This window comes from Pygocentrus nattereri, chromosome 4 (assembly GCF_015220715.1).
Source record: "Pygocentrus nattereri isolate fPygNat1 chromosome 4, fPygNat1.pri, whole genome shotgun sequence".
Lineage (NCBI taxonomy): Eukaryota > Metazoa > Chordata > Actinopteri > Characiformes > Serrasalmidae > Pygocentrus > Pygocentrus nattereri.
In genome coordinates this window covers 24,244,659-24,259,221 of record NC_051214.1, presented here as the reverse complement: position 1 = coordinate 24,259,221, position 14,563 = coordinate 24,244,659, and the positions used below count along the sequence as shown (strand labels likewise).

At 38.9% G+C, this 14,563-nt stretch overlaps 1 protein-coding gene across 3 annotated transcripts in view; it reads left to right on the top strand.

The window, feature by feature from the left end:
- The first annotated feature begins 2,601 nt into the window (after window positions 1–2,601).
- The window catches only part of pnocb (prepronociceptin b), a 25,820-nt gene continuing 13,858 nt past the window's right edge, over window positions 2,602–14,563 (top strand). The window contains exons 1-2 of one of the 3 annotated variants that reach the window (XM_017718486.2): window positions 2,602–2,798; window positions 7,980–8,205. In XM_017718486.2, coding sequence (XP_017573975.1) covers window positions 8,193–8,205 — 13 coding nt within the window. In that variant the 5' untranslated portion in view covers window positions 2,602–2,798; window positions 7,980–8,192. Of the gene's footprint in view, window positions 2,799–7,979; window positions 8,206–11,597; window positions 11,714–14,563 lie in introns of those variants that run through there. The other 2 variants (XM_017718484.2, XM_017718485.2) reach the window with 2 other exon arrangements.

The window sequence follows — 14,563 nt, the reverse complement described above, 5'->3', positions numbered from 1 at the left end:
CTGTGGACTATTGTATTATGCATTTCTTTTGGCATTTCTTTTCCTTTTGAATGCCTATTCAGTGTTTGTGTAATAGGAATCCAGAACACTGGGTTCCAAGTGGTTCCTGGAAAAAGCCCCACCTAAATTCCCAGAAAAAAAGACTGAGATCATCAGGTTGTTAATTTCCTTTCCCATGACATGGAGCGATACTATTCTTTGTATATTAGAAATGCATAATGTTGAAAACAGTAGGAACCTCAGAGGAATCCTAAAGGCGCACAAACGCACATCTTATCATGCGTTATGCGCAGCTGATGAACAGCCTGTCATATTTCACCTCAGGTATTGCCTGATGCCAGCCTTTCAATAGCCTTATCACGCCTGTTGGTCACAACGTGTGTCTCACATTGAATATTATTCATTAAATAGCAAAGAGTCGTGCAGATGGGAACATGAAATGCCGTTTTCTAATAGCCTGAATTTCAGCAGCAACTAAGAAAGCTCCAATTGAAGGTCGAATCCATTTTCTACTCATTCTCTAGTGTTGAAATCAAATATGTTGCGGCATTAACAGTCAGTCTATGGAGAAAACTGGGTGACAAAAATGCAGAAGAGGAAATTACATATATGATATATATATATATATTGATATATATATATATATATATATATGTGTGTGTGTCAATTTTGTATTATTGCTCCCAAAAATGATAAATGGACTCAACCTTTCGGTTGTTTTTCTATTTGTTTAGGTATGCAGATCACCACTTGTTAAAGGAACTGACACGTATTTGATGGCGCAGTTGAGGAAATAAGGTGTCTGCAAACATGAGTTTAATATGTTCCTGCTGAACACACCCCAAGTACTTTTACAGAGTTGTATTACTAGTATTAGCAGTTTTGCGAGACTTTTGGAGAGTCTGGCTGCTTTCATCACTGAGTCTGGCCAAGAACTGCCTTTTGGCTGACATACAAACCCCTTGTTTTTACACGATGTGTAGTTCTGCAAAAACTGACCTGTGTGAAACAAACAGTGTTGGGTAGTAACAGTCTACATGTAAGCTGGGTTACATGATCTGCTTACAAAAGTACTTACCTCTGAATATATGTGTAATGAGATTACGGGTGCTTTTTAATGATTACAATTTGGCTTTGGTTGCATCATTAAATTGGTCTGTTATTTTCATAATGTGCTTGTTAACTGGGTAACTGGAACTGATGAAATAGTAATGGACAGAGTGTAGATTGTGCAGATTATCAGTAGATCCGTTTTGCCCCCTGCTGTGATGGTACAAAGATACTAGCTGTGTAATCTGGACACACATGTCTCAGTGAACAGAAATCTTGTACTCATTCCATTTTCTTGGCATGAAAAATCACTCATAGAGCAGTAAACCTCCAAAAATCCCTAGCACTAAAGCTAATTATCTAGGAACTACAGGGACTTCAATGCTAACTGGATGAGCTATTCTTAGGTTGTAGAAGTGTGAGAAGTTGATGGGCCATGGCCATTTAAAGGGTTAATACAGTTCTGTTTGAATTACAATACTAAGCTATTGAACTAACTCACAGAAAAAGGTTTCTCTTCAAGTGAATAAATATGTAATGTAAAGCAGTTCATTTTGGGGCAGCCCACTATAGGGGTGCTCAAAGATGTATTGCATCTTTCTGGGAAAAATATTCAGGCTTCAACATTCACTTTTTCTCCAGAAAGTGGACTGGACGTTTATACTGTATTGAACAGAGCTCACACTGTCCCAAATAGAGTTTATATCGCTGTTGTCTGGAAAAAAAAAAACGTATCTCCATTTTTGGCCCTTTGCCCTTTGCGTTGTGTGAAACATTTCATGATGAATGGACTAAAAGAAATGGCCCAAAATGACTTGGAAAAAACTCTGATTCTATTGATTACATTAAAAGTAAAGTAGTTTTTTTCCTTCTCCTGTAAAGCAGCGAAATGGTCTTGAACAGAATTTATACTGTCTTAAATGACAGCTACTGTACTATCCTGTCATTATTGTGAGTATGATACATATTTACTCTTACTCTTTAGTGCAAAAACAGTCATATCATGACAAAGCAGGTGTTTGCCCACTTGTGCTTTTGAAAGAACTCTTCTGTCATTCCTACTGTTATGTTGGGGGGGGGGGGGGTTGGGGGGGGGGTAATAAATATCTGTGTGGTATTTATTTCATTCAGTTCTGTTACGTTAGCCAACAGATACCCACACAAGCTAGCATTGCACTAAGTGATGAAAGGAGATGGAGGACCATCCTCCCCACCCAGACTGAGCGACGTCCCAGCCACGGATGACCAGGGCTCCAACTTGTGATCTCCCATTGATTGGGCCAAACCTTCTAGGAAGCCCCTTCTGCTTGTCTTCACATGTTAAAGTTCTTTAAAGTGTATCAGGGGTGTGTGTGTGTGTGTGTGTGCATGTGTGCATGTGTGTGTGTGTGTGTGTGTGTGTGTGTGTGTGTGTGTGTGTGTGTGTGTGTGTGTGTGTGTGTGTGTGTGTGTGCGCGTGTGTGTGAATGTAATTTCCTTCTCTGAACTAGTTCCAGGTCACTGTAAATACTGTGTATACGGTAGACATGAAATCATTTTTCTTTTACACAGGAAAAAGGATTTCCAATGGACAGATGACTCATGTGAAGATGTTCTGATTACATGTACTGTACACTTATGGAGTTGTATTACTAGTTGTTGGAGTTTTGCAAGCCAGACTCCAGAGCGCCCTGAATATTCCTCAGATTCTCCTCCTTCACCAACATGTTAAATGATGCCTCATACAGCCAGTGGTGGACAGTAACGAAGTAAGTGTAATTAGATACTGTACTTAAGTAGTTTTTTCATGTATGTGTACTGAAGTTTTCAGGCTTTTTACTTTCACTCCACTACATTTCAAAGTCAAATATGTTACTTTTTGAGAAATCTGTCGTTCCTTTTGGTTTCTGTGTGTATAAAAACGCAACACATCAAAATGAAAGAAGCGTGAAGCAAGAGCACCAATCAGGGCACAGCGGTCACTTTGTTTTGAGCTTGTTTTGACCTGTTGGTCATACCGACCCAGTGCAGCACACGGTTCAACGTCAGCGCAGCAGCGTAAAATTTTGGGAGAGTCTCTTCAACATAAATGATGAACTAACCTAACTTTGTGTAAATAGAGCACAATATAGAAATATGTCCACATATGCAGTCGTGACTGACGCGGCTTTTTTCTGAATTTATACAAACGCCATTTCATTTTATAGTAAATTAGTTTGGGCTGGTTTATGTTTATGAACAGAGACCTACAGATCAATATAGTAAAGGAGCTCATCTGTGATCCTGAGTTTAAAGCCAGTTCTTATTAAACTTAAACTTGGAACTAAGTTGCATTAAGTTCATTAATCTTTTAGTACTTTTACTTTTGATACTTAAGTACATTTGAAGACAAATACTTTAGTACTTTTACTCAAGTGGAGGTCTAAAGGGAGGAACTTCTACTTTTACTGGAGTAATATTTTACCTTGGGTGTCTCTACTTTAACTCAAGTACATGGTTTGTGTACTTTGTCCACCTCTGCACATGGCAAACATGTACCTACAAACAATGCAGTTAACAAGAATGACTGGATTCTGTGTGGGGGTGGGATTTGTATAAAATATGGCAATGTATGGCAATATCAAGTACAGTTATTTACTCTCAGAAGTACCCAATGGCTTTTGGATTGACTTTTGCTGTTGTAGGGAACTTTTAGGAAGGAGAATTGCCACTCAGGACTATCTTCTGGGTTTGTCTGATGCTAGAGGGCGTTCTTGAGCAGGTTAAAAATGGATGGGTTCCTATGGAACTTTTGTGCAAAATTGAATGAATATTTTACATCCCTTTGACATTCAAGCAGTCATTATTGTTGAACTCTGCGCACTTTATTGATTGCTAAAACAGTTTTTAAATGATTTAGCATATGTAATTTTTAAGCATCCCCTTCTAACATTTTGCTGTTCTACTTCAGTTAACCTTTAGTTAACGTCTTAATGAGTAGGATGAGACCAGCCTGTAGTTCACATCCTTGTTATTTGTGGTTTTGTGAGAGAGAAGGAATGCTGAAGGTGTATTAAAGCCATATCTTTAGATGTATGACTGGCCAGCAGAAGCAAACAATAGCCTTTCTCTGCTTAAACACAGTGCAACATTATTCTGCGCTACGGTTTATGATTACAAACGCATTTATGTATGTCTGCCTATTCAGCCTACAGCAGTTTAGCCCTGCCTGGGCTGCTTTATGAATAAGACACAATTCAGGCCATCCAGTCAGAACAGAGCTCATTTACATATATCAGTCTTAAAGACAAGCAACAGCTGGGAGTCAGCCTTCCAAAACCCCGACCCCTAAGCTTCAAAAAGTTACAGTAATACTTACTTTTTTGTATTTTGTTGTAAAAAGATAAGTTTAAGTTTTTTTTTAGTTTTTTTTAGTTTAGGTTTGTCATTATTTTTTAAATAAATTAAAAAAAAAACCTTGAATAAAAAAAAGCTATCCCGTGTTTTCATGTCACTTCCAAAACTCAAAAGTTTTAGTTCATATGTGGAGACCCCTGCATTTTTGAGCAGGAAATGAGACTGTATCACTGTGCTTCAAGGCCACATAATGAGCAAATAGATCCCATTGTTTTGAAGTAAATGTGTCTGTAGTCTGTTTTTTGGCTCAAAATGAGCTAAAATTGTCTCACTGAAACAGTCACTGTTGAAGTTTTGGTAGCATTTTGATTATTTTGGTAGTGACAAAACAATGTTCATTCCATATAATAAAATTAAATAAACCTAATTTAAGTTCAGGTTCATTTAATGTAAAAACATTTCAATGTTGAGTCCAAAATGTGTTTTCAGTGTTTTTAACTCTGACTTTGAACCGGTTTGGTAAAACGAGTCATATTTGAAGCATCTTAAATGAATTAATTGCATTTATTCAGAAATGTGATCACTTGTGGAATAACAGTTTTTTTGCCCTTGAAAAACAAACCTTGGAAACTGGAACATGCAGTCCGTAGGTACCAGCACTATGTTGGGTAACACTTTCTATGAATGTCACATTTGTAAGCATCTATAAACACATTCACAACATGTTCTAATGCATTCATAAAGCATCATAAACATGTCTATAATATTTATAAAAGTGCATTACATGTTATAGCCATGTTTATTATGCATTATGAATTGTTAACATAATGCATTATAAGTACTATTCATAACAAATTATAAGAGCTGATAAGTTGTTTTTATCCACCCTAAGTAAAGTGAGGCGTTAAGAGTGAGTCTTCAAGTTGAAGTATTTACTGAAGGATTTACTAAAACACTAAAACATACAAAATAAAGCTCATTACAGGCTTCAAATGTCAGAGTTTAAACTAGTGCTGCCATCAGTGTTTCACTCAATGAGGGAAAGTCAATGTTCTTACAATGCATTATATTAACAATTCATAATGTATAATAAACATGGCTATAAAGTGAAATTCAGTGTAATTCATTTTATAAACATTTATAACCATTGTTATAATGCCATATGAATGCATTATAACATGTTATAAATGTGTTTATAGGTGCTTACAAACATAACATTCATAGAAAATGTTACTGTTGTATTTGTCCACTCTAAGTAAAGTGAGGCGTACTGTACTAAAGCCTCCTCCAGTGTTAAGAGTGAGTCTTCAAGTTGAAGTATTTACTGAAGGATTTACTGAAACACTAAAACATACAAAATAAGGCTCATTACAGGCTTCAAATGTCAGAGTTTAAACTAGTGCTGCCATCAGTGTTTCACTCAATGAGGGAAAGTCAATGTGCTTATAATGCATTATATTAACAATTCAGAATGCATAATAAACATGGCTATAAAGTGTAATTCAGTGTAATTCTGTAATGGTGGGGAGTGATGAGTTGGACGCACGTGCTGAGATAAACGACTTTTATTATGGGCAAATCCAGGGTCATAGTCCAGGTCCAGGTTCAAACAGCCGATACGGAGAGCAGGAGGAACAGACATGACAAAATGAACACAAAACCTCAAACAAGAACCAAACCCTACGAGAATACAATACAATACATCCAACACATCAAACATGATCAAACAGCAAAGACCAGCCACAAATTCAGGAAAACACAGGGCTTAAATACAAACAGGGATAACGAGGGATAACAGGACATAGGTGGAAAACAGGTGGGAACAATCAGGGGTGGAGTCATGAAACAAGAGGGCAGGACTGAAAACCAAAATAGAAGCATATGGACAGGACTGGGAAGTGGTTGGCATGGTTGGGATAGTGTAGTGGTTAACACCTCTGCCTTCTACACTGTAGACTGGGGTTCAATCCCCACCTGGGCAAACACTATACCAATAAGAGTCCTTGGGCAAGACTCCTAACACCGCCTTGGCCTCCCTATGTAAAAAAATGATCAAATTGTAAGTCGCTCTGGACAAGAGCGTCAGCCAAATGCCGTAAAATGTAAGTAATTACATTATAAATGTAAGACAAATTAATTTTTATCAATATTTACAACAATGTTTAAAATGCATTATAAATGCATTACACCATGATATAAATGTGTTTCTAGATGCTTACAAATATGGCATTCATAGAAAATGTTACCAAAAGTTGGTACCTAGGTTCTGAGAAATTTTTTTTCTGCTTTCTGGATCTGTGGATGTCTTCAAAGTTTGTCATATTAAAGCTGCTCTCCCAAAACTACAAAAAACACTGAGATAACAGAGACCAGTGCTTTAAGAAAAGCAAGTGTAGATGAAGCTGCGTTGTAGTCTGTACACAAAGTCGGAATTCAGGTGTTGGTGTTCTCTCATCTGTGGTAGAGAATGGATTAGGTTGATCTTCAATGCATTATATTGCCTTAATATTAGCCTCCCTACTGTGTTGTTCATTTAATTTGGATTGTAAAGTCACCACTTTTGCCCAAGAAATAGATTTCTAGATGTTAAAGCATTTGTTGTTGCTTAAGCCATTTATTTTTGGTTCTGTGCATTAAAAATGGAAAGTATGGTAGTGTCAGTGCATGGAAATTCTGGTAGCAGGAGCCGGTGGGTTCTTTGTGCCAACTCTAGCAACAGATTTAAATTATGCATTACTGGGGGCTTTTCTGTGTGACAGGAATGGAAAATATCTTCCCTTCGTTGATCCAGTGAAAACTGAAGCTTCAGGCCTTATATTTTATTTTATTTTAAATTTTTCGACCTTACGTCATTTTCTTTTTGCTGGTGGTTATTTATGCAAGTGATACAAAAAAGCTAATTGAACAATAGTTTCTACCAGAAATCATTTTCTTTTAGGTCTCAATGATTTCTTTGAGAGATTTTGAAACAGTCAAGTTGGCTTAACAATATGTCACCAGTCTTAAAGTTGTCATTGAACAAATGTTTAATTTTTAATGTTGAGGAGAGTTCACCTCCCTAGAAGATTGTTTGAACTTTGAGCCTTGGTTTTAACCCTCTGGGGTCCATGAACTCACCTGTGTTTCAACTTTTACATGATTCTGTATCTTTGCAATAACACAGCACACAAAGCAGAGTCACCCTTTCCATCTCTTCGCTAGATTGTGTGTGACTCACATCCAGAGTTATGAGCCTATGAAGAGGGGCTGAGATACATGCCATCAGCCTCTGACCATGTGCCATTGGTGGACATTCTGTGTGAAAATGACCAACGGACGCTCTAGAAATCAGTAAGGGCTGACCCATCACATCAGAAACCCTTCATTCTTCATTCAGTCCACAGTTGCTGCAGCAGTTTTGGAAAGAAACAACGAAAGTAATGGGGCATTTTGATATGAAACGTACGGGTATTGTGATTAATTTCATTCAAGAGCTTTTAAAGTCAAATTTAAGAAGATATTCAAGAATTGAGAAAATGAGACCCTTCAGACCCCAGTGGGTTAAAACAGGCCACACAGAAATCATGTCTATTTGATCTATGTCAGTAAACACTTTCTTTCTTTTTTTCCTCTAGGTTGATAAAATCAATTAAAGCTCCAGTATTAATAACCATCAGCGAGGTCTTGGCAGCTGATTGCCTCAAGCTCCCCCCGTAAACCAAGGCTGCGTCTTCCCCAATGACTCAGGCACGCATCGGTGCTTTTCATCGCTTCATAAGACAATAAAACTTTGTGCTGGGAATGATGAAAGGAAGCGAAATGGCTTTGACCAGAGCCTGCTGTGCACAATGCGTCACACAGGTGAATATGCCTGCTCACCTAATTGCATATTTTGTGGGGAATTGACTTTTCAATTTCACTTTGGGTGGTGGAGGGGTGTTGGTGTTGATGGGGTTGGTGAGGGTTTAGTTTTATTCCATCATGTATTTGGGCCTCAACGCTCTGGCTGGATTTCAGGGGCCCCTGTAATATGATGTGGCACGCAGGCTGATGAATTCCCTCTGTAGCCGTCTGGAAGATTTTTATTCGGGCCTTCATTATGTCCAAGTCCAAATATAGGCTAGCACTCAAGGCCGATATGCAAATAGAGGCAGAATCAGCTCCAGCGATAAGCTGTTCCCATTGTTTCAAGGGCTGCCAGTTTACGATAAAGCCTAATCAAAGATCAGGTCTCTCTCATGAGCATATGATATTTAGTGCTTTTCCACAGGAAGGTAAACATTCGGTACGTGGCTTGCATTTAGCATGATGCTGTCTATTCAGCAGCTAATTACAAATAAGGATTTGTGCTTATTTTTGTGTCTAATCCTTTTGAATCAAAGCACGATTGTGACTATTAAAGCATGCTATTGGCATATTCAGCATAGGCTTACCCAGACCCACACTGGCTATCACAGCTAATCCGGGAAAAGTCGGAACATCCAACATTTTGATCTCATTATTTATTTTCCATTCACTAAATGTTTACTAGATCGACCACCTAGGGGGCTTTCACTGATTCTTTTCATTCAACCAATAATTATGACATTAATATTTTAGATTTTACACATATTTTTAATCGGACTGTGTCTTATCCAAGTTATGTAAAACAAGACTTCGGTGAAATTATTCTCAGTATCCAGTGACTAGGCTGGCTGCCATAAGCCACTAGCATTACTCATAGGAAATCTGTCATCATCTGCAAATTTGAAATGCGTGTTTTTGTTTGTATGCATACCTGCACTAAATCTGAAATGTCTGCACTTTTCTGTACGTGTTCTTCAGTCATCCATCTGACATCATTTCAATGCAATGTTTTTAGTAAATGATTTCTCAATACCTTCAGGCAGGTACATGTCAGCTCCCATAACAATTCAGAGGAATTGAAATCAACTGAATCTCAACTTAAAATCAAACTGCATGAGGATTATTTGTGTGATGCAGCGGTGTGATTCATACTTACTTTCAACATTGCTTCCCTTAGTGGCAAATCACTGCTAACCCCACGGGTGCACCCGGCAAAAACTGCTTAGCAGTGCAGAGGTGGGATTAAGTTTGAGGCCCTTGAGGTACATTGTTGCTGGATGGAGCTTTTACTAAGACTGGAAACATAAAGGGTTCCAGACTATAGCTAAATTACAAAAAAGGTTGTTTTTTAAAGTACTTGATTTTAAGATAATTTGCTATTGCATAGTACACACTCTGAAAGCCAACATAAATCAGAAATTATAATGGCATACATCAATCAGGCATTATGACCACCTCCTTGTTTCTGTGCTCATTTTATCAGCTCCACTTACTATAGAGGTGCACTTTGTAGTTCTACAGTTACAGACTGTAGTCCATCATAAACTATTAAGCTAACTATGAATAAAACATGAAATGCAAATCATCTATGAGTAGATACACTGATCAGGCATGTTTCTACGCTCACTGTCCATTTTATCAGCTCCACTTACTGTATAGCTGCACTTTGTAGTTCTACAGTTACAGACTGTAGTCCATCTGTTTCTCTGATACTTTGTTAGCCCCCCTTTACCCTGTTCTTCAGTGGTCAGGACCCCAATGGAGCCTCACAGAGCAGGTACTGTTTGAGTGGTGGATCATTCTCAGCTCTGCAGTAACACTGATGTGGTGGTGGTGTGTTAGTGTGTGTTGTGCTGGTACGAGTGGATCAGACACAGCAGTGTTGCTGGAGCTTTTAAACACTCACTGTCCACTCACTGTCCACTCTATTAGACACTCCTACCTTGTCAGTCCACCTTGTAGATGATAGCTCATCTGCTGCTGCACAGTTTGTGTTGGTCATCCTCTAGTCCTTCATCAGTGGTCACAGGACGCTGCCCACAGGATGCTGCCCACAGGACGCTGCCCACAGGACGCTGTTGGCTGGATATTTTTGGTTGCTGGACTATTCTCAGTCCAGCAGTGACACTGAGGTGCTGCCATTAGTGTTTTACCCAATGTGGGAAAGTCAATATACATCACTGCTAGCTTGGCCAGCAATCCACTCAGCATCCACAGCATCTCCCCAGTGTGATGTCAGAGGGTGTTCAGGGGAGGGGATCATGGGTAGCTGGTTTGCTGTGATGTAATCTAACATTTAAAGTGAGATGCTGGTTAAGAAAAGCACAGTGTAGTAGTGATGGACAGCCTCTTTGGAGCAACTGAATACTCAGGACTGAAGCCCCAAAGATGCAGCCGAAACAGCAAAATCTCAAGGCGTAAATAAACTTTGCATTTGTCTTTACTTTACACTCTCCAAGCTGGGAATGACTTCTTTGGCACTGACAGTATAACATGTTATTAACACTCCTTATAATGCATTATATTAACAATCCATAATGTATAATAAACATGGCTATAAAGTCTAATTCAGTGTAATTCATTTTTCAATATTTATAACCATGTTTATAATGCCATATGAATGCATTATAACAAGTTATAAATGCGTTTATAGATGCTTACAAACATGATATGCATAAAAAGTGTTATCAAAAGTTCTTCACCCTCAAACATCTCAATTACAAGATTCTTTAAAGAAACAGTCCAGTGAAGGGCTCTATAATGAGGTTCTTCTAAGGTGTAGTACCAAAGAACGCTTTCTGGTACTTTACTTTTTAAAAGTGTAGAAGAGCGTGATTCATGCATCCTCTCAGCAATGCTTTTCTCAATGACAAATCACTTTTGACCTCTACTCGGGCCCTTTCCTCTCTGTGGTGCCTAAGCAGTCCTGACTCTACTATCCACATGAGACTCTTCTCTGCCTCTGGGAGCTTGTTGTTTGCTTCTTGGATGCGCCACTCGGCTGCAAATGATCTCTCATGCGTTTGACTTTCCTCTTAAGCAGAATGACAGTGGGTTCACAGTACGTATTATCGCACACATGCAAGTTGGTCACTGACATACGTGGTGTGAACAGATGGTTCCACCTCAAAGACGTACATTTTGTAGGATTTGTATTTATTTATTTTTAGCACGCTTCGTTTCTTGGGGCGTCAGGGCAGTAGTGACGTCGGTGGTGATGACATACACGTCAGCGTTGACTAAGGGTTGCTGGTTCAGGTTATGCACAATTCCACGCCTTAAAGTGTATGCCTCTCTATGGGAAGTGATGAGGAAAAGGGGAAAAGGGGGTGGGGGGTGAAGTGGAGGAAGGGGTGTGTCTTTATAAGAGAGGAGAGAGAGTGAGTGCAGGCAAGCAGTTGAACGAGCCTAGAGGCTGAGAGGGGTTGGACACTGCTGCATCACTTTGAGAGTGGGTGGAGAAAGAGAGGGAGAGAGAGAGAGAGAGAGTGGAAGAGAACACGTCCCCTACTCCACAGCACAGGTAAGACAAGGTGCCGTCTTCTGCCGTCCGTGTGTGTCCATGTATGTGGGTCAGTGCTTTGGAAGAAAGGAAAAGTGAAGTTGTGCTTTGCTTATATTTCATGTCTGGAGGGCTAGTTCTGTTCTTCGTCCTCCAGTTTACTTGCCACCATTTGTGAGCCATTTATTTGTTTATTACTCCATAAGGGAAGTTCATTAAGCAGGTGTTAAGTGGTGCTTTTCAAATTCCCTGACTGTGCAGCTCTTTAAATAACCGCCTTTTTCCATTCGTCATTGCTTTCCCCCATGGACCACTATCTGACAACACCACTGCTGAAAGAGTACTACACTCGGTTGCTCCAGTGATGAACCATATGTAGTGGGTTTGTTTTTTCATTACCTACAAAGTGTCATACCCACTTTTGAGGTTGTCATCCACTTTGTTATTAAAGTTCATGTAAAATTGAGGTAAAGCACCATTTGTGCTATTATTCTGGTCAGAAGAACCTTTTGAACCGTTTGATTGCCTGAGCTTTGACCTGGAACATCTTCGTGGCTGATGCTTCTTTGAAGCTAGTGGAGACTGATGTGGGGTAATTTTGCCCTGTAATTGCATATATTTAGCCAGACAGGTTTATCAGGACGTGCTTTGCTTCAACTATGATTAAATGACACTTGATTAATCTGACAGATGATTAATCTGAACCCTCTTTACCGGAGATTTAATTGACCGCATACTAACAGTGCAGAGTTCCTGTTTTTCCGTAATTCCACTTCTGCTCATGTCAGTGCAGCACTTACTATGCCAGCAACAAGTGTGCTATTTGTTCCAACTGCGTATTTCTTCTCATGAAGCTCAAAACATCTGCCATAAGCAGAAGTATGAGAAAATGTTCTGAGAATTTTGCAATATCCAAATTTGCCTTTAATATCTCATTTTTGGTTTCATTAAATGTCTATAAGTGTTTATTTTCCTTTATATCTGATGAAAAAACTCCAAGAGTACAATCATACATAATCAACCGAAGTCATTTTATATATGTTTATTTTAAATTATTAGAAATGTAAAAAGCAGAATTTTATATGACTAGTCGACAAGCTAAATTTGAGACCTGACAAAAAAAGAATAGCAACAAAAATGGTCAGATTTTTTTAGGGGGGCATTTTTGGTATCAGGGATTGTTTGCCATTGCCTTGACACGCAGCGTTTTTCCTCCGTTCGCTTGGACTGAAATATCCAGCTGTAATTTCTCCCCTATCAGGAGTCTAAGTATGCGTTTCATGCCTGTCAAGACAGTATTGAGGATGCAGACAGCATTTGTCCCAGTCCCTGTAGAGCGTAGATTCGGTGTCTGGTCAGTATGAAGCTTTTATCAGATGTCCATTGTGAGGCAGATGTAATAACTCTGTACATTCATGACTGATTTTATTCTGACATCTCCCTCACTGTATTACCCTGTACATACACACTTGTTTTTTCCTGCGTAGTCCCCATGAGGACAGTTTCCAAAAGAATAATGAATATGACTAATGGGCCCCATGATGAAATTCATTAAATCTTTTTTTTACAGTATAAATTAAACATTGCCTTGACATTTTTGCCTCGTTGTCAAAATTTCCACTGCATTAGAGAAGCTGTTTCTCATAGTAATTACTTTTCATGTTATATTGATTTTTTTTTTTTTACAAAAGCCGTTAAATTGGGGACATTTCATATATAATTGCCTACATCTATCAGAAAATTAGTGCATGTACCTCAATGATGTAAATCTGTTGAGCCAGTTCATGTGCACACAGGCTTTTCTGCTCACATTGTCAATATTTATGCATGTACATGATGTCTGAAACATATGTCAATGGTAAGTGAATAGAAAAGCCCTCCTCTTAGACCTTTCCCATTGGAAAGAATGCACAACCTAATCTCTCTCATAGACTCATAACAAAAACATGATACATTGGAACAAATGTGCTGTGATTATACTTGATTCACATGAGTCAATTGGTTGCACAAGAATAAAATATGTTATATCAACACATTTCTCTAACTGCAACTGTGACGATCTCATACATATTATTAAAGTGCAACAATGGACACATTTGTGTCATGCAAATGAAAAGGCCCTGTTCTTTTCAGTGGAGAGGCTGAAAGGCAGGGTCTTCTGTTATAAGAGGGTTTGTTTCGAGTCTTTTGTTCTTGTACTAAGCACAGGAACATGTCATTCAGGATTCATTGCAATTGACTGTGTGCTACAGATGTGCGTACAGATTAGGTTGGAACAAGCTGGTGTATTCCTTGAAGTGTCTGAAATGTCCTACATTTTGTGGCCATGACGTTTTTCAGTGGAAAGAAAGCTAAAGAGATTTGCACAAAGCCATTGCATCACAAAAGGTCTGGCAATGGTGCAATTTGATACGGTTCATGCACCAGGAAGACCCTATATTGGCAACTTCTGAACTTTGCTTCAGAGAGCGCTTCTTTGGAGTGTTTCTGAAGGGCTGTGTTAAAAAAAAGAAAACAGGCTTTTGTTTCTGAAGTGTCTCCTTGGGGCTGTGTGGAAGGATCTGTCTGCACAAAATTGATCTGCACTGCTCCTCCATGAGTCTATTTCAATACAGCACCCCCTCCTCGCCCATCAAGTCATCATCATTTCAAATGGATGCAGTGGCACATGAAACTGAGTACTCAAGATTTTTTTTTCTCTTGAAAATGTGACGGGCCGAGTGGGCAGTTTCATTCCTATCCATTTTCCGCTGAAATTTAGCCCAGGGTGGCGGCTTGATTGAGTTCTCTACTTACTTCTTTAAGTGTTTCTGCCAATCGTCCTTCAATAATCACTCCCTTAGATGCTGTTATGATGGATTCCCTCCCTTT